Source organism: Rosa chinensis, chromosome 1, assembly GCF_002994745.2.
Source record: "Rosa chinensis cultivar Old Blush chromosome 1, RchiOBHm-V2, whole genome shotgun sequence".
NCBI classification, from domain to species: Eukaryota; Viridiplantae; Streptophyta; class Magnoliopsida; order Rosales; family Rosaceae; genus Rosa; species Rosa chinensis.
Window position 1 is genome coordinate 43,477,069 of NC_037088.1, and position 21,746 is coordinate 43,498,814.

Consider the following 21,746-nt stretch of genomic DNA (forward strand, 5'->3'; position numbering starts at 1 on the left):
ACAGTCTCCTTCTCCTTCTCTTTATGTTCAGTCTCCTTCTCACCATTCATCTTAACATGCTTCACCATGAAGATGGCCAAAAAATACATGGCACCACCATGAGTGGTGGTTGGCCGCTACTTGTGCCGCCAAAAGTGGTGGTGCATGAAAATTTTTCTGGAATTTCACTTTCGCAATTGGACTTCAATTTCCATATTATGGGCTCAAAATTAACATTTTAACCCTCTTGAACCAAATAATTTTTATGTTTTAGGGCACACACACAGATATATATATATATATATATATATATATATATATATATATGAATTATGATCTAACATGCAGCACCAAACCAAGCTTCTGAACAGGAAGCTGAGTCTAGTTTGAAAAGGAAGAACAAAAATGTAGCATGGGATCACTTCACCAAGCTGACAAATCCAGATGGTTCTAAGATGAAAAAACTGTGAGCTAAATGCAACTACTACTGGCATACACACATGGTGCACTCAAAGTCAAATGGGACATCTTCGATGAGGATTCACATGCTCTATAAATTGAAGAAGTGCCCATTATACATTCTAGCAAAAAAGCAAAGGTACTTAGCTTTTGATTCGCAAGAAAATGGTGGTAAAGCTGTTGCTGTAATTTATGATAAGGATAATTGTAGGGTTGCATGTGCTAGCTAGAATGATAATTAGAGATAAATTACCATTTAGCTTTGTTGAGGGGGAAGGATTTAGAGATTTTATGAGGGTAGCTCAGTTACTGTTCAAGCTACCCTCTCGTAGGAGAATTGCTAGAGATATCTGGGGTTTCTATCAATTTGAGAAGACATGGATTGAAAGCAATCTAGTGACTTATGGATAGAGAGTATCTTTGATCACTAATACTTGGACTTCTATGAAAAATATCAACTATATGGTCCTTAAGTATAGCTTTATTGGTGATAATTAGATATGCATAAGTGAGCATTGAATTTTGTTGTGATTCCAAATCATCGAGGCAAGACTATTGGTCAGCTTAGTTGGTTGGGGAATTGAAAAGATTTTCACAATTGTTGTTGATGATGCTAGGCATAATCAAGTAGCACTTGATTAAAAGATAGAAAATTGGACAGAATTGGTATTGAATGGGAGTTCTTTGCACATGAGGTGTTGTTGTCATATCGTTAACTTAATTGATAAGGATGGGATGGAGGAGCTGGATTCAAGCATTGAGGGTATTAGAAATTGTGTCAAGTTTATGTGGTCTTCATCTAGTAGGTTGGAGAAGTTTAGGAAGAGTGCTGCTCAAGAGAAAATAGAATCCAAAAGTGGGATTGTGCCACTCGATATATGCACATGGTGGAATTCCACCTATTTTATGTTGGGCATTGCTTTGAAGTACATAAAAGCATTTTTGAGGTTGGAGGATGAGGATTCACAACTTGAATTTTATTTCCAAGCGAGGGTTAGTGGGATAAAGAGAGAGATGGGCCTCCAAATGCATCTGAATGGGAAATGGCAATAAGGTTGGTGAAGCTTTTGAAAATATTCTGATTGGGAGATCCTTGAGTATGAATGTATATGTAATTTATGAATAATATGCCCTACTCCCAAGTACAGGAGGTTAATTATTATTATTATTATTATTTTTTTCCAGAAATTAAGAGGTCAAGTTTTAGTAAAGAGAAATTTAGAGTATTGTACCCAAGAGATTGAGTAACTCTACCCTAAGCTAGATCACTGTGAAAATAAATTTAGAAAACACATGCAAAGTCTACTTTTTTACACATTGAATAGTTTTGGCCCTTTGGAAGCCTAATTACCAAATGGAGATATTAACAATGGAAAGCAGTGAGACGACTTTTGAATTGATTTTAACTAAATTAAAAACTAAACTAAACATAAAGTAAGTTAAATACTGTTTACTCCTTAGACTTTTACTGAAAGTCCCTCGCCTTTTAATTTGACAAATTTACTCCTTCATCTCTCAATTTCTCACCCAATAGGTCCAATCAGTTAACTTACCGTTAAATTGTCCTTTGATGTTAACTCAGTTTCGTGGGACCCATTTCAGAAGCAAATACCTATTATAGCCCTGACTTTCTCTCTATTTTTTTTTCAATTATTTTATTGTTCTTTTTTTTTTCTTTTTCTAAGAGCACCAAAATGGAAGCCCAGAAATCCTCCTCCATCACTTCCGACGACCGGACCGCCGAATCCCCTCTCCGCTACCTCTCCCCCATGCGATCCGATGCCTGCGACCCTTTCAAAAACCCGCTCTACACCTCCCCGGAGCTATCCCCAAGCCGACAACTCCAACTCCGAAATCTCTCACCCAAATCCTTCTCTCTCCTTTATTCAATCACCATAGTCCCTTCTCCACCTCCACCTCCACCTCTGCTATCGATTTCCTCTACTTCTACACCACCTCCACCGTCCTACTTCTAGACCTCTGTCGTTGAACTGCACCACAAACCTCCCCATAGAAAACCCACATAGCAAAAACCAAACAAACACTATAACCCAAACCCACATAGCAGAAAAGATCGAATTTTTCACAAATCAAACATGTTTCTCACAAGAGATACTCTTTTTTCTTGAAACCCAGATCAAGAACGCTCGCGAAGATCTACAACGATGGGGAGAAGGGTTTTAGGCGGCAGAGCAGTGGTGGAGGTGGTAGATTCGAACATTACCAGAACTTATAGGAAATCCAAGTGTGATAGATTCGCCGGACAGTTGAAGTTGCACTTGAAAGTTTGAAATTTGAGAAAAGGAGGAGGACCCCTGACGCTGAGAAGGATTGATGATTGTGGCTTGCAGGGCGCGAGGGCAGTAGAGGTCGTCCGCTGCCGATAGCCTCTCCGATATGCTCTTTGTCGGGTCCCTACAAATTCCTCTCTCTAATGTTGGAGTAATTGCTCAGACTTGGAGATGATGGGTGTTTTGCATACAGATTTGAAGCTTGGAGATGGTAGTGTTCTGCTTCACATTGATTTGGTTGCAAGAAAGCGGCGATTAGGTGGCTTTGCTCTTTCTTGATTGTGAACGATTGCCCTGACCTTGAGGATGTTCCATACCTGAAGTGATGGTGGTGGAGGTGGCGAAGGCAATGGCGAGGATGGGGTTGGAGTGCTGTAGCGATGGGGAGAGGGAGAAGAGATGAACAAGAAAAAAAAAAAAGAAGAAGAAGAAGAAGAAGATAAAGAATAAATGTAAAAAAAGAATAAATTAAAAAAAAAAAGTGAGGATAGAATAGACATTTTAGCGGGAAAGGAATTGCCATGTCAGCTACTAATGGAGGTTTTGGACGGAGTCTAACGAAAAGGACCTATTGGTCCAAAATCTGATAGTACAAGGACTAAACATGTGAAATTAAAAGGTCAGGGACTGAAGTGTTTTTTAATCGAAAGCTCAAGGAGTAAACAATATTTAACCCTAACTAACAAAGTATAATAGATTTGATCGAATGAGATGAAAGGGGTTGTAAGACATCACACCTAACCTTCTTTGTGCCAAATCTAACATGGTCATCACGCCAAGATGAAATCCCCCTCGGTTCTCTTGATTATCGAGTAACTAAAAAACAATTATACTAGAAAATGTATTTAAGCTACCCCTTGATTATTGAGAATAACTTTTCTACAGACTTTTTAGTTTCTACCAATTCCTTCATTATTAGATATAAGTAGACTTGTTAAGATTCCTTGATAATCAGAAACTTAACCAACATCCACAAGATAAGCCCAATTGTAAGACCAAGCAACCTTATTTGAATATCGATCACAAGATTAGCGTTTCTACATCTGCAACATGGTTTAGTTTACTATGTTTGTCAAGCCTAACATACTTCCATGAAATTATCAACACTTACCCACCTCAGGTGATAAATCTAAGATGCATTAATGATGAACAATTAAACTAGCAAAACAGAAATTCATGGCATGCTTCACATTAAATTTAGGAAAAATTTCAGTTTACTATCCTGTGGTTTGCACTCAATATTAGGTCAGTCCCTCCCCTTTCAATTTGATCAGCAACACCCCTGTGCTTTCAATTTCGATCAGCCGTGTCCAAATTTTACTGTGCCGTCCAATTTGAACATTTACTTTGACCCGGGAGGGGGGGGGGGGGAGGCACTTAAAGGGCTAAATTTGTCATTTCACACAATTTTCCTTAAAAAAAAAAAACCTAACGAAGGACCCCATTCCTCCATCTCCACCCACCTCCTCTCCCTCGACCCTTAGATCAACACCAATACCCAAATCTCAACCCATCTCCGATTCCACTCTCTCCAATCTCCAAACCCTCTTCGACACCAAGTCCCTCTCCTTTTCCAATCTAGTCAGCCCCATCGAGGCCGCCATGGATTCGCCTGGCCCATTTCGTGCCGATTGCTCCTTGAACAAGTAGCATACGCTCCACAGAATCATCACTGCTTGCTCCATCGCTGAGATCAACGCCTTTAGTAGTCTTTACACGATCCCCAAGACACAGCAGTCACCTCCTTCTTCCTCCGCCTCTCAAATCTTTGCTCGCCCTTCCTTCACCGACTACACCTTTTCGAGCAGCTTCAGAACTTTCTTGATCATCAATGTCGTGGAGTTTGAGTCCGACAACAATTTGGACAGAGACTTGACGGCACAGAGTTGGACTCCATAACCCTAGTTGAGGCAATTTGAGACCCGGGGCTTCCTTGTTGGAGAATAAGCAGCAGAGAAGCCAAGCAATCTCCGGCGCTGGCGCCGCTCTTCTTCAACATCAATCTCATCAATTCATCATTCTCTTGGATTTCTCCAATCAGAAAATGAATGATCCTGACGATTTGCTCAAGAATACGAATGTTGTTGCTCCCGTGACCTCCGTCGCTGGCCTTGCCGTCGCCGAGAGCCTCGACGAGCAGCGCCACAAACCCGTTGCATTTGGCGAGAAACTTCCTGTTCTCTTCTGACTCCTTGGCGAACCGCGCAATCTTCGCCAGCAAATCCAAAGATGAGGAGCTGTGCCGATCCATCTGCTAAATCAGTTCCACCACCTGGTCTTTCGAGTTGCTGTTGTTGTTGCTTTCGAATCGGGCCTTTCGGAGACGGACCGATTCGGAGATGGGTTGGGAAGTGTTGGTCTGAGGGAAGAGGGAGAAGAGGTGGGTGGAGATGGAGGAATGGGGTCCTTCGTTAATTTTTTTTTTTTAAGGAAAATTATGTGAAATGACAAATTTAGCCCTTTAATTGATTCCCCCAGTCAAAGTAAACGTTCAAATAGGACGACAAAGTAAAATTTGGACACGGCTGATCGAAATTGAAAGCACAGGAGTGTTGCTGATCAAATTGAAAGGGAAGGGACTGACATGATGTTGAGTGCAAACAACAGGGTACGTAGTAAACTGAAATTTTTCCTTAAATTTAACTACATAGTTTATACACAAATTTTTAGCCCTAGCCTCAAACTTATTCTACTTGCAACTCATAATTATACAAATTAAAGCCACAAAATATGAGACATCTAAATAAATAAGAGTTAGAGTGGAGAAGTTGAATGTTACCCACGGGTTTGGTGTTTTGGTACCAAAAGCACAAAAGCTCTATCTAGCTTCCTAGATTCAACACAAGGTGAGAAATGCTTCAAAGTATGGTAATTTGGTTTCTACAAACCCAAATCACCATATAAATCCAAAAAACTCTTAGAAACTATGAAGAACAAAGCTTTAATATATGAAAACTAGAGTATCATTGATCAAAGATGTATAGATTCATCGATTTTAGAGCAAACCCAAGATGATATACATTTTTCCCTGCACAAAACTCTTAGAACTAACTAAAAGGTAAACAACTAAGGAGAATTGAGAGGAAATGGAGAGAGAAAGAAGATGAAATGGATGAAGGAAGATGATGGCAAGGATGAAAATGGAGGTATTTATAGGCTAAGGCAATTCAAATGGAGGGTGGAGATGAAAAGAAATCCAGGGTCAGATGTAATGACCAAAATGTGTAAGCATAAAATGTGGATCTTGTTTTTGGCATGATTCTTAATTCCATGTGCCCGTAGATATTTTTGTAGAGATGAAAAAATAGGGGCAAATGGGTAATTTGACAAGGGGATAAGGCGATAATGGCCAACATCAAGCATATGGGCATGTCATCTTCTCTTTTAAAATTCAAAACGTAACTACTTGTTCACAAAGTCTTTGACCGATCACCCTAGACTTGTTGACCACCTTGCTCCACCATGCCGGTGCCATCTTGCTGGAAGTTGACTAACCTTGACCCGTTAAGTTTTGTCTTCTAGTGCACTTTTCTTCTTTCCTTTGGCTTTGTTTCTTCTTTCGATCTCTGAAGAATATGTCAAATTCTACATCTTGATGCATTTTCGAGCCTTTACTCCTTTTCCTAGCATGACTAGGAACATACTGAGTAAAGATAAATTAGCAAATTATTAAGCAAAAGCATAAGATTAGGGTAATAATTACTAGGTATTTATGGACCTAACATATTCTATGAAGCTACATTTATGTTTAGTGGAGCAAAAATTGTAATAGCAAAACAACCTCTGCTCTAGATGTGCACCATAGTGGGAGCGATAAAAAAAAAGCATAAACAGTGATGATCCACTATTGGTGAGCATAGAGAATGATGAAAACGAAGTGCATATCAAAAATATTGGCTAAAGCTTGAAGACTTGAACAAGATTCTACTTATAGCAATGATGCTGGATCCAAGATCCAAACTTCTATCTCTCAAGTATTTTTATTTTTTTTTTCAAAAATTACAGCAATACAATCAAATAGATATCTTAGATAAGAAGGTTTTGATCCATCTAAATAGATAATATTCTACATTGTGCATGATCTACCTTTGCACCTTAAGATAAATCGTACAAAGGAGAGAAATTCTGGAAAGAGAGATGCATTTTTCATATCTTAAGGGAAAGGCAAGTTGCGACGGTTTTTTTCTTTTTCTTTTCCGTACCTTGTTATTAGGAACAATATTAAAACTAAGTTGCCATTTTTTTTTACCTTGTGCATAGATATGTTTGCAATTTTAATTAATACCTAGTACAAAAATAATTTCTTAAGAGAAAAGGCAAGCTGCAATGATTTTTTTTCCTACCTTATTATTAGGAACCATGTTTAAACTACCTTACTCTTTTTTCATTACCTTGTGCGCATATATATATATATATATATATATATTTGCACTTTTCATACCTATTACAAAGATAATATTCTAGAAATGGAGATCCATTTTCCATATCATAAGAAAAGGTAGAATAGTGTTGGTTTCTTTTTCCCTACCTATTAATTATGAATAATATTAAAACACGACTATGGACTAGTCTATTACTATGTCTCTAAGTATTGTTGTGTCAACGGCGCTACTTAGTTTGTTTTATTTTTTCTTTTTTGACTCTATGAAATAGATACATTATATTGTTTGAGAACTTATTTACCTTTTATGTAGGTACATGTGATATATTTATATAGATTTAAATGCATATTATTTATTATAATTTCCTTGAATGAATTTTAGGAATTTAAAATTTAAAATTTAAATATTTAAACTGAAACAAAGTCCTGAAATTTTAATTTATACCCTTTAATCTGCATTGATTATCATTTATAGGGAACATGATGGATTGCAAAGAACTGGAAAAAAGGAGTCTTGTTGGTCATATTGTATTATGAATTGCCTCATATGTGGGTCACATCAATACTCTTTAATATATTTATATATACAGGCTGGTTCTGAAGCGGACATCTGCACTTCGCTAAAGTGCTGATGGCGACGCAGCACCGGCGTTCCAGGCTGCGACAGCTGCTCGGGGCTTGGCGGACAGAGGCCGGAAGCATCCCAGACGGTTCTGGGTAGTGATCGAGGTCTAAGGTTGCAGGTTTTGGGCAGCGACTTGACCTGCAATTGTAACTTTCTAGGCAAAGCTGCAACCTCGTCGCCGGCGACTCCACCTGACTGCAGACCAGTCTGTCCTACCCCTGGCCTCCATCCTGCAAGTGGCACTGCGCCGTCGAAGCTTGATCGAGGTTGTTGCGTCGACGTCCGCATTTTAGCAACAGTGCAGACATCCTCTTTGGAACCGCTGTGTGTGTGTGTAGATCTTATCCAGAGCGGAGCTCCGCTTTAAAATTAATGTGTGAAGTTCGAGTTTTTGGTCAATTTTCGGTCGCATATCCACATCTTGACCGTTCAGTTTTTAGGTACTAGTGTATAGATCATCTCTGCAAAATTTCAGCCAAATTAATGATCGTTAAGGTATCTAACTCGCTTAAACCAATGGACGGACTGAATATGTCAACTTGAACCGTACTAGCTTTAAGACAGTTATCAACACCTTAACGATGATCATTTTGGATGAAAATTTGCATAGATGATCTATACATTAGTATCTAAAAACTGAACGGTCGAGATGTGGATATGTGACCGAAAAGTGACCAAGAACTCAAACTTCACACGTTAATTTCAAAGCAGAGCTCCGCTCTGGATAGGATCTGTGTGTGTGTGTGTCTGTGTATATATATATATATATATATATATATATATATATATATATATTAAGGGATCACTTATTAGACCAACTTTACGATCGAATATCGGCATATCAACTATTTAATTTTTAGGTTTAGGTCTATATGAGTATATCACTTTTATAAATTTTCAACCAAATTAATAATCGTTAAGGCATTCTTAACTGCAATTTACAATTATAAACTTGAATGGTTCAGATTGGACATATTTGGTTTGTCCATTAATATAATCTAATTCGATATCTTAACGGTCTTCAATTTAGATGAAAGTTTGCAAATTAATCTATAAATCATAAGAACTGAAAAGATCGAGATGTCAATATGTGATTGAAAAGTAGGTCCTACAAAACCTCTTTCAAATGACCAAAAAATGAGAATTCTCAATGGTAGTGCCCTCATATATAATAAACTACATTTATATATGATAATTCGTTGACAATATATAATCAATCATGCATGTAGAATACTAAAGTTTATATAACCTCGTCATTCTGCACATCATAAAATTAATGTTGAACCTATCCAATGATGTGTAAGTGTGTGTATCTACAGAGAGAATTATATAAAATTTGCATTAATATTAATACAAAATTTAGTAACTAATACGGCTAGATTTGGGTACTCCTACAAAATATTTAGAACTATTAGACTAGATGTGGGATCTGTTAGCTAGCTAGCTAGGGAGCATGTATATAGTACTTTCATGAACGATTGTTGTAAAAGCGATTATATTAGAAGCACACAAAAAGCTCGATCTAGGGCTGTTATGCATACTGTACCAATTGATAAACTTTTTGATATGTTAAACCAATAAAATGCATCTAGAAGGCTAGAAGTACTTTTGGAAGTTTCAAACGTGCTCTAACTAACTAGCTCAATTAATCACTAGATTTATATGCCCCTATAGCTGTGACTCTGAGAGAGAGAGAGAGAGAGAGAGAGAGAGAGAGAGAGAGGATACGAGTGTAATACATATATCGTATAAATCGTGGACTCCTGGTTGATTTGCATACATAACAATGAACTTAATTACGTAATGGTATAGTGACATCTGTCAATTAGTTAATTAAAAACTGAGCATGCCCCTCCAAAAGAAACTCAAAGAATGTGCAGAACTAGCTGTAATGACAGGCTTACAATCCATTGACCCTTAACTAGCGCAAATCATCTTATCTTTAAGCTCTCCGTGAAACCTCAATCATCGTCTCTATAGCCATCACCTTAATTAGCATTAAGTCCGAAAATTACACAGTGATAGAGAGATCGGTCGATGGAAGAAGTCAGAGGCACAGTTTGTGTAACTGGTGGAACAGGATATATAGCCTCATGGCTGATTCTGAGGCTGCTTCAGCATGGTTACTCGGTTCGAGCCACCATTAGATCCAACCCTGCTGGTAAGTAATTGGGAGCATATATCGACAGAGATGCAGTTAGTTTTAATAAATATTCATATACCAAACGATTCAGAGAATCGATATGTATGATATGTTTTCTATTGCATAACTTAATTAGTTCAAGCTAACTTCTTATTTCCGGAAATTTAACTCGCTTTTAAGGCCTTTCAGGTTTCATAAACACGCGGTTTGAACCAGTTAACCAGATCGGATACTTTTGTCCAAAGCAACGTAGTTTTAGGGTTCAGAGTTGATCAAATAATCTGCAGACTCTAATTTAATGAGCTCGTGTATGTTCCATTTGTTTATGGCAGAAGGCAAGAGAGATATCAGCTACCTGACAAGCCTTCCAGGAGCACAAGAGAAACTCCAAATCTTCCATGCAGATCTCAACAACCCCGAGACCTTCAACGACGCCATCCAAGGCTGCACCGGTGTCTTCCACCTTGCTCACCCCATGGACGTTGAAGGCAAAGAACCCGAGGAAACCGTTACCAAACGAGCCCTGGAAGGAACACTAGGCATTTTGAAGGCATGCCTATGTTGCAAGACCGTGAGACGAGTGGTTTACACATCCAGTCTGGCCACAATATTGTACAACAGCAAGCGTCTTGAAGAAACTGATGAAAACACATGGAGTGAGGTTGATGTATGCAGAAGTAACAAGCTTGTGAGCTCTTCTTACTTGGTTTCCAAGACTCTGGTGGAGAGGTCAGCCCTGGAATTTGCAGTGAGGAATGGTTTGGATCTTGTCACTGTGGTTTTGCCTATAGTAGTTGGACCCTTCGTTTGTCCAAATGTTCCTGCTTCCGTGTACATGGGCATGGCTCCCATTTTTGGTATACTATTTTTCCCTTTATACTATATAAACTAGATTAATACAATGCATGAAACGATTAAAATATCAGGAAACTAGATACATCGAGGGTCAAAATAGAAAGGTATCAACACAAAAATAAGGGAAAGTGTATAAAGTATTGAGCAAAATTAACTAAACTAAAATGCATGTACACACTTGTTCATTTCAAGGATTTTGTTGACATTCTAAGCCTTGATGCATGTATGTCAATGCTATATTCTGGGACAAACCAAATGTAATATATGCTAATTTAACATATTCATTTCATGTTGTTGACAATAAGTGTATTTCACATCAAGAATGTAAATCGTTCTAACTTCTTTGATATATAAAATTAATGTCATGAAAGTTTGAAATTCTAACTCTGCATACCGGCCTTACCAAATGATTTAGTTTTTTTAACTTGACGGTATCAAAATGATTTGGTTTTCTAACTTGTATACTTGAATTCTTTGATCATACCATTTTTGACATAAACATGAATGCTAGCTAGCCATTTTTGACACACACAAAATCATTTATTCTGTCATATTTGCCAAATAGTACTACATCTGTACATCATTATTTGAGATATGCTCTTTATTAGCAAGTCGGATATAATTGATTCCATGCCATTTCTTTCCGAAGTTTTATTGCACTCTATATAATTGAATTTTAATTTGCTCAATTAGCAAGTGTTTTTTCAATCCATGCAGGTGACCAAGAGCAATGTAAATATCTTGTTAGCACATATATGGTGCACATAGATGATGTGGCGAGTGCCCATATCTTCCTTCTTGAACATGCTAATGCAAAAGGGAGGTACATTTGTTCGTCGATCCAAACAACGATTCATGAGTTATATGAGTTTCTTTGCGCAAGATACCCAGAATTTCATATATCAATACCAGAGTAAGACTTATCGTTTCTCCTGTTATATTCTTGTAAATGAAATGCTAGCGTTAGTGGTGCATGCATATGCATTACTCACATCAATAATCGGCAATTCAAAACGGCCCATATAATGATGACATATGATCGATGTAGGGTTTCACAGTAAGTCTCAGACCAATATCGTTTCTCCTGTTATATTCTTGTAAATGAAATGCTAGCGTTAGTGGTGCATGCATATGTATTACTCACATCAATAATCAGCAATTCAAAACGGCCCATATAATGATGACATTGACATATGATCGATGTAGGGTTTCACAGTAAGTCTCAGACCAATATTGTTTCTCCTGTTATATTCTTGTAAATGAAATGCTAGCGTTAGTGGTGCATGCATATGTATTACTCACATCAATAATCAGCAATTCAAAACGGCCCATATAATGATGACATATGATCTATGTAGGGTTTCACAGTAAGTCTCAGACCAATATTGATTAACGGTTTAAAACTTTAAATTAACTCACATGAGCGTAAACGATTGAAGCTAACATACCTCAATACATTTCTTTATTAATTCTTCTTCTGTGATGTCAAATTAATGTGTCAATGCCTACTCACTTTTTCTAATTGGTTCCTTTTCAGTCAGTTAATGGAGATTAAAGGTTACAAAGGAACTAATGTGTCATCAACGAAACTGTTGAATACTGGCTTCAAATTTAAATGCGGCCTTGGGGAAATGTTTGATGGCTCTATTCAATCTTGCAAAGAGAAGGGTTTTCTATAATTAAAGTTAGCTTGTGAGCTGTGGCCGGTTAGTTAGCTTGTCTAACTAACATCATGGAGGTCACAATTCAAATCAGATTAGCGTTAGGTATAAGTGGGAAGATTTAATGTGTATGTGTGTGTAATTCATGTTAAGAAAGGAAGTAAATATTTGCAACACCTTTACCTTGGGGATAAGAATAGCTATTTATTTTTACCACTTTTTTCTAGTACACCTTTATCTGGTTCTATCTGGGGCTTGGTTGTAAGTGCACATGAGATACCTTTGCTTTGCCCACATGGAGTGCAAAATTGACAAAGTGAAAAATTTTGCAGATTCCGCGAGAGTCATGAATGAGGTGAATTTGTTATTCTAAGAGCATTTTTAGTAGACTCTCTATTTTGACTCCTTAGCTATTTTAGAGAGCATGTTTAGCTTTTTATCTATTTTAGCAGTTGCAGTAGACTCCTAAGTGACTCTCCATTATAATTTTTATCTATCTCACTCCTAAATATAGAGCGAGATGAGACTCTCTATAATTTAAAACATTCATTTTGAGTTGTTTTGTGTAATTTATAAATATATTTAAATTATTTAATCTTCATTTAAAAATAATATAAATTAAAACTAGCTAAAATAAAGAGCGCTGATGCAGACGTAGTTCTAAGTGGTTAGCCAAAATGAGTTTTTAACTATTTTGGCTCAAATTTGACTAAAAAACTACTAGCGTTGTTAATTCTCTATGAATCATGAGGTTCTATTAGGAATTACTTTACTTTCCTTTCATTATATATAATTTCACTCATTATAAATGAGGTGTCAAACTCAACAAAATAAAAATAGCACAATTTTCCTTCTTAATATTTCCAAACAGAAGAAGAATGAGTATATCTATATATATATATTTATTTATTTTGACAAACATATCTATGAGTTTATAAAATCTTGTATTATCTTTCCAGTAGAAATGCCTAAATAGGGAGGGTTGTACACTTCTTAGTCTTGCTATCTTCTATGTTTACATAGCTCAGTACAATGCAATAGGGGCAATGCACCTACTAGTTAGGAGTGCGCTTGCGTCTTTTAAATTGCACGGTTGGACTGAGGATCAGTGTTCATTGGTAATTTGGTATCGAATATATTCATATCCGATGATGTATCATGTATGATAATCTTTATTAATAACTAGCGGGGCTCAACCACTATGTGTGTAGAGTGAAGTCAAAATTAGTGGGAAAACTTTTCATACAACTATCACTTTTTCTACTATTTTGCTTAACTTTATTCTTTTGTTTTTTATTTTATAATTTACTATATTATCTCTATTGATTAATCATATTTATTAGTTTTTTAATATATAAGGCTTAAATTGGTAAAAAAAATTAATTTTGGGTTGGAAGCCCTCTTCTTAGATAAAAGATTCCTTCGAGAAAAAAAAATAATAATAGAAAAGAACAACAACCACAAGAACCATAGCAGAGCCTTTCTAAATTCTAATCATGGGATAGGGACCCAGCTTCCACCAACAACCGCAGGGAAGTTCTAGTGCACTCAAGCAGAATTGATAAGAAAGTGACGAGACAATGGAGTTGAAAAAATAGCACACCTAGAAAAGAATCAAAAGATAGTATATGGGGTTAAAAACGAATAGATATATCCAGAGAATGCAACGAACCAGATTTGTGAACTGAAAACAGAGTCTCACAGAGATAGATGGAAGGAAAGAGAGGTAGAGTGTGTGTAACGGGAGGTTCAGGGTTCATAGGGTCCTGGTTGATTATGAGGCTTCTTGAGCATGGTTACTAGGTCAATACCACTGTTAGATCAGACCCAGGTGAGCCACCTTCACAGTTTCACTTCCCTTGCTTTTATAAATGTGGGTATTAACTTAGTTGATTCCTCGATTAAAGAACTAGGGGTTTTAATTTTGACTGAGCTGGTTGTTTATGTATCTGCATGCCAAATTATCTCTGGGTATGAATTATTTGTTTTGATCATAATAGATATGAACTTTCCTTTTGTAAACCTGTAAAAGAAATTGAACCAAGTTTTAAATTTAATGCCTAGAAAGTGAGTTATAGTGAATGTTCAAATCTTTGCCTTTCTGAAACATTTTTTCAATATATTAGGATAAAAGGCCAATCTACAAGTTTTCTTTATTGTTGAATTGTTCTGCCTCGCACATAAAGAAGTCTTTATTGTTAGCACAAACTGAAGTTTGGCGTAAATTTTTCCGCTAGCTACTTGGTGTGTACTTGAAAACCAAATCATAACATTAATACTTTTTCAATCAGAACACAAGAAAGATTTAAGCTTCCTCACAGCTCTACCAGGAGCAGAAGAAAGGCTCCAAATATTCAACGCGGACCTAAGCAACCCGGAAAGTTTCAATGCAGCCATCCAAGGATGCGTCGGAGTGTTCCATGTTGCTACTCCGGTTGACTTCCAAGACAAGGAACCTGAACCAGTAGTGACCAAACGATCAGTTGATGGAGCCCTTGGTATCCTCAAGGCATGCCTATATGCAAAAACAGTGAAACGAGTCGTGTACACTTCTAGTGAGTCTGTTGTTGCATTTAACAACAAGGATGTGGAAGACATGGATGAGAGTTTTTGGAGTGACACAGATTACATTAAAGCTTTAAAGTCGTATGGAGGCTCATATGCGATTTCGAAGACATTGACTGAAAGAGCAGTTCTTGAATTTTCGGAGAAAAATGGATTGGATGTTGTGACGGTAATTCCTTCTGTTGTTGTTGGCCCCTTCATTTGTCCCAAGTTCGCCGGCTCTGTTCGAAGCGCATTGGCTCTGGTTTTGGGTATGTTCAGCATAAAATTAATGACTAAAAACACGTCTGCTTTGGTTGCATTTCCAAAAGGGTTTTTTGCACCAACAGTGTCTGGAGACTTGGGTGACTGACAATATGATACCAGAACTTACAAAGTTATCAAAGTAATACCTAGACTCAATTTTTCGTATCAACGTCGTACCTGCAGTCATTTTCCGTCACGTCTCCGTTAATCCTGACCACGTGCAACGCACATGAGCCACAAAATAAGGGCAATAAGGACTTTTTTACTCCAAAAATCCCAATCAAATACATTCTCCAAAAAAAAAAAAAATTCCCAATCCAATCATCATGCATCCCCATTAGAACTTCTCTGACCATGAAATTCAAAGAAACTTATTTATTATGATCTTCATCTTTTAGAATTTGGATTTGGGTTTTCAGGAATATATCAAAGCTAATTCAAATTTCATTTGGATTTGGATGCTAGACTATGGTAATTTCTCTCCTCTCGAAACTCCATCTCCAAATCCAGATTAGCCACCTCCGCCCCCAGCCCTTCTTCCCAATTGAATCAAACCCTCCAACCCAATCACCATCTTCCTCTCCTCCCCCCACCGCCGCGTCATGCCCATCGCCGTCTCGGTCTCCGTCACCGCTGCACTTATCGTCACCTCCGCAACTGCATTTTTACTCTACCACCGGCACCGGAAGCTCGACCCCACTTCGGCTGAGGACAAGGCCTCCAGAATTGACAGCCTAACCATCGAATTCCAAGACACCAAGTTCCTCTCACTCATCTTCTCAAACACCTTAACTGAATCTCCATCGATCTCGATCCAGCCATGGCCATGGACATCGATCTCGATCCAGCTCGAGTTAGGCTCAAGTCTCCACCTCCAAACGGCTGCTGTTCCGACAAGGAAGGAGGTCGAGATTTGTGGGATTAAACTAGGTGTTGTGTTGTTGTGTGAGGAGCCCAAAGTAGTAAGGAGTTTTATGGGGCAGCGAGATCTGCATGTGCGGCGGAGAGGATGATGAATGTGTAACTGGGTTTTGGATTTGATATGTTTTTAGCAAAAATAATCCTCTAGTTCCCAACGCAAAATGCCATATCTCATTGCAGCATTAAGCTATAATTTGATCACCATATTCAGAATCAGTTGATAAAATACAATCTCAGATGGCTCCCCAGATCACCCAATCAAAGGTTTCAACCAAGAAGAACAAAGTTAAAGATCCCAGAGCCTATATGGAAAGGTAGATCCACAATTCAATGGAATGCCGAAGATTCACAAATCAGAAGAAGAAAGGGCAATATTGTTGTTGAGTGGGGATCAGAATAACCAAACCTGAAGGATAGACTGAAATGGATCAACAGGCTCCAAAATTTTCTGGGCGGAGTGTGTTTTGATTCTTTTGAGTCCAAAAATAGAACAAGTTACAATGAAAGAAAGCCGGGACAAGGTTGTGAAGGAAGAGGATAATGAGAATAAGAGAGAAAATTTAATGAATTGAGGGCAAATCAGTCTTTTCTGCCTCATTTAACTAGTCACGTGCGTTGCACGTAGTCAAATTAACGGAGACGTGACGGAAAATGACTGCAGGTACGACGTTGATACGAAAAATTGAGTCTGGGTATTACTTTGATAACTTTGTAAGTTCGGGTATCATATTGTCAGTCACCTAAGTCTCCAGACACTGTTGGTGCAAAAAACCCTTTCCAAAAAGTACTAGTATACATATCCTATACAATTTCTATTTGTGCAAACGATCTACTTTGCCTTCTGTTAAACTTGGGGGCTTCAATGGCATACAATGTGTTTCCTTGAAGTTGTACACATCATTGCATCCAAGAAGTCTGTTTTAGCAACGCAATTTTAGTCATTAGCAATACTACCGGATATAATGTTAGGCCTTAGGATAAGCAAACACCTAATACAATTTATATCAGGCTGTTTTGAATCAACAATAACAATAGTTTCAGACAATTCACGACTTTAGTACTTTCTTACTTAAAACCGATGTTAAGAATAGATGTTTGACTTCTAGAATTCGATCAAAGTTCCTTATTTGGTGAAGTATCTTGTGAATCTGTAAGAGTTTATATCATTCCAAGTTAGCCTGTTGGAGTTGGCAAATTTGGAAATGCCTTGTTTTCAAGGATTAGTGAAGGATACTGCACATTTAAAATGACAGACATGAAAATGAAGGATCTAAAATCCAAATCTAGAATAATTAAGAATTTATTTGATTCCAAAGTCCTAGCTAGCCACACGTTAAAAAGCTTCTTTGGCATCTATTCTGAATGCAGGTAACAAGGATGAATATCCTTTTCTTATCAATTTATCAGTGGTACATGTGGATGATGTCGCCAGAGCGCACATTTTCCTTTTCGAACATCATGATGCAAAAGGGAGATACAATTCCTCATCAAATGTCATAACAATTGAAAAAATGGCCAAGTTCCTTTCTGCCAAATTCCCCGAATTTCAAATACCCTCAGCAGAGTAAGTTGACTATTCTACTTCATATTACTTCAATCTCTCTTTTTGCTTCCATCTCTAAACGTATTTCGTCTTGGATCTGTCTGTGTTTGCAGGTCATTAAATGAAGTTAAAGGTCCTAAGTTTCCTGGTCTGTCATCAAAGAAACTCTTGGATTCGGGTTTCAAATTTAAGTATGGGGTTGATGAGATGTTCAGTGAGGCAATTCACTGCTGCAAAGAGAAGGGTTATCTCTAATTCCTCTCTGGCATTATAAGGTCTACATATGGTCCTATGCATTTGTGTAAACTTTGATACATTACAGGCACATGCAATAATTCCCAGTTTGGTTGGGTAAGGAACTTTTATGGTTTAATACCAATAACGTAGAAATAAAATGATTTGGAATGGTTATTAGGAGTGAACTGAAGATGACTAAAAAGAAACTAAATGCAAATATCACGTTCATCATTCTAATAGGTTAAGGCTTGCCTTTTTTTAGGTACAAAGAATCTCCATGAGTAGTCTTTAAATTTAGTCATATTGGTCCTATGCATTTGTGTAAAATTTGATATATTACAGGTACAATAATTCCCAGTTTGGTTGGGAAAGGAACTTTTCTGGTTTAATTATTGAAATAAAATGATTTGGAATGGTTATTAGGAGTGAACTGAAGATGACTAAAAGAAACTAAATGCAAATATCACGTTCATCATTCTAATAGGTTAAGGCTTGCCTTTTTTTAGGTACAAAGAATCTCCATGAGTAGTCTTTAAATTTAGTCATATTGGTCCTATGCATTTGTGTAAAATTTGATATATTACAGGTACAATAATTCCCAGTTTGGTTGGGAAAGGAACTTTTCTGGTTTAATAGAAATAAAATGATTTGGAATGGTTATTAGGAGTGAACTGAAGATGACTAAAAAGAAACTAAATGCAAATATCATGTTCATCATTCTAATAGGTTAAGGCTTGCCTTTTTTTAGGACAAAGAATTTCCATGAGTGGTCTTTAAATTTAGTCATACAGGGCACCTTTTCTTCTGTGAGGCAAACAGGGAAAAGTGATATTCAAGTTCAGCATTGGGCATTGGATCTGTGGCGGGTGAGTGTCTGCACATTATCAAATTCAGATGCAAATTATGTAATAAACATTAGTGATTCTTTTTTTTTTTTAATCTTGTTTTTGAACGACTACTCCGTGATTTTCATATTCAATTGTACTTAATTGCTATTGAATTTAAATCTAATGGTGGAGGATACTGATGGAAATAAATAAATTCTAACTACATTATTATTTTGATTATGTGATTCAGATCCAATGACAATGGAGCACAACATAAAATTCACTGAGTAAGTGAATATGACTCTATTTTTGAATAAGGACGCAATCGAATTTAAAGTTTCATGTCTACTTGGGGGCCCAAGAAAAAAGTTTGGTGTTAATCACTTCTCTCTTTTTTGTTTTTCATATTGTTAGATTTTGATTAGAGCAATATACGAGCGTGAATCACTGACGGGAGTGATTCTAATGAGGATGTATAAAATGAGGACTTCATGAGGACTTTCTAAACAATGGTTGTGAGACCCACTTTCGATCACATTTTAGTAAATCAACCGTTAGATGTTCAAATATTCATAAGTAAAACATTTTTACAAGTTTTCAACCAAATTAAAAATTGTTAAGGTACAGAATTAGATTAAATCAATAGACGAACCAAATATGTCAAACTTGAATGTTTCATGTTCATAAATGATAAATTACGATTTTCAATTTGGAAGAAAATTTGCAGAAATGATCTACTCATGCATACCTAAACATCTAACGATTGATTTGCCAAAATGTGATCAAAAAGTGAGTCTCACAACTGTTGATTAGAAAGTCCTCATAAAATCCTCACTTTAATGGTCCTAATTAGATTCCCACCCAATTGACAATAATTAGATCCACTAATCAAATTTATTTATGTTAAAAACCAATAAATGATCAACAGTTGGTTCAGCACACTGTGAGTAACAAAACTAATAAATAAATTCACAAAAAGAGAATTATGATCCAAAAAAAAAAAAATTCACATGAGAAGAGAAGAATGGAACGACATCGTCAGTAGACACAGTACTAATAAAGAGTACGAAGCCTCTGCTCATCCTTAAAAGTGAAACGAAGGCGAAGCTATCGGTTCATGCGACACGTCCAAGACTTCTGTAACGACCTTCTCCTCTTTCCCGCTCCTTTCTCGCCTCTGAAACTCGTTCTTCTCTTCTCTTCTCTCTCTTTCTCTCTGAATGCTTCTTTTAATTTATCACTGTTCGTGGAATCTGAAATCTGATATAATCTGCTCCTTCAGTAATGTCGTTTTCAGACCCTGAATCTTCTTTCCATGGCGGAATCTCGTAGTACAAGTGCTTCCGTCAGTTCAGCCGTCACTGTAAGTACTTTCTCTTCCGTCAATTTCCCGAGAACATGCATGAGCTACAAAATTTTGAATCCCCAGATTCTGATCAATCAAATGTAGAAATGAATGGCATTGAGGCTCTGGCTTTTGGTTAATCTTAGCACTTTCTGTTCTCTTACGAAATGTATGGGTGGAAATGAAAAGGAAATTCCAGAGAGCTATGGTCGGTTGATTATTTATAAAACCATCACCATGTAGGTCACATGTTATTCTCCGTTCTGAGGTGGCATGTTCAAATCCAATACCAATTAGCAATGGATGGAGTGGCCCAAACCCTTATAAACTTATAGGCAAGGTCCCATTTTTCCCATGTGGGATGTATATATTCTCAACACGCCCCCACACGTGTGGCGAATTTTCAAGCCATACACGTGGACAACTTTTGGGTGACGTGTCACCCGTGTGGCCATTAGGCATGCACACATGGGTAACCCGCTCTGATACCATGATAAAGTAATCTGGGGTTCATTATTGTTCACATCTAAAACCAATTGGCAATGGATGGAGTGACCCAAATCCTTATAAACTCATAGGCACGGTCCCATTTTCCCCATGTGGGATATATATATTCTCAAATATATATATATATTCTCAACAATTTGAAGAGAGGCGAGCAAACAATATTTTGCATCCCATACATGCAGCTGCAGCTTTCCTCAATCCAGCTTATTACATGTGTAGTGAAAATTTCAAGGAGAATCAGGAAATGAAAGATGGGATAAATTTTATGTTACGAAACATTGTAGCTGATAATGAAAAAGAAACTTTCATTAAAGAGTTACAGCTTTGGGATTGTCTACAGTACATTAATGTACCGATACATCAAGTAGACTAGGTTCAATATAAAGGTAGACTAGCTCAGTACATGAGTAGACATGCATAGAGTTAGTCTACCCTTGTACTGAGTTAGTCTACATCTGTATTGAACCTAGTCTACTTGATGTATCGATACATTAATGTACTGAAGTATTTTCCTACAGCTTTACCACATGAAAGAATCTACTCTACTCACATATATGGCAACACAATGCTAAAGACATCTCCCCCACGTAAGTTAAGATTACTTTTATCTACATTGATTATATATGTGATATTTTTTATGTTCTGTTAATTGTTCTCATGACATATTTATCAATTCATTCATCATGATCTACTGGAAGGTAGTGTTTTAGGTTAGAATATAGATTATAACCTAACTAGTGATGTCAAGTTGTCAATATATGGTTTAATTTAATTTAGTTTAATGTCATTATGTACTTCTTTTAATACGTGTATGGTGGGATTATTGTGGAGATAGCCTTCCAATGTTGCAAAAGCATGCTATTCGCATTTTAAGTCAGCCTTGTAGCTCATCACCATGCGAGAGAAACTGGAGTGTACTTGAAGCAGCACAAACAAAGAAGAGAAACAGGTTGGCACCAAAAATGTTGGATACTCTTGTCTATGTGAGGATGAACACAATGATGATGGAGAAGTTTAATTCAATGGAAGCAAGAGATCTAGATCCCATGAATCTTGATAAACTTAGTGAACTCCCTGATTATGTTGATCAGAAGGAGATTTGGAAAATGGTTCAGAGTCTTTGGAAAATGGTTTAGAGTCTCTGGACAATGATTTTGAGTT

At 37.1% G+C, this 21,746-nt stretch overlaps 1 protein-coding gene and 1 pseudogene across 1 annotated transcript; both read left to right on the top strand.

The window, feature by feature from the left end:
- Positions 1 to 9,564: 9,564 nt before the first annotated feature.
- LOC112182250 (protein BRI1-5 ENHANCED 1) lies at positions 9,565 to 12,680 on the top strand. Its single transcript, XM_024320689.2, has 4 exons — positions 9,565 to 9,896; positions 10,211 to 10,735; positions 11,451 to 11,646; positions 12,271 to 12,680. The coding sequence occupies exons 1-4, from the start codon at positions 9,773 to 9,775 to the stop codon at positions 12,410 to 12,412; spliced, it is 987 nt and encodes a 328-aa protein (XP_024176457.1). The 5' UTR covers positions 9,565 to 9,772; the 3' UTR covers positions 12,413 to 12,680.
- A 1,327-nt stretch (positions 12,681 to 14,007) lies between these two features.
- Positions 14,008 to 19,270, top strand: LOC112182454 (annotated as a pseudogene).
- The last annotated feature ends 2,476 nt before the right edge of the window (positions 19,271 to 21,746 follow it).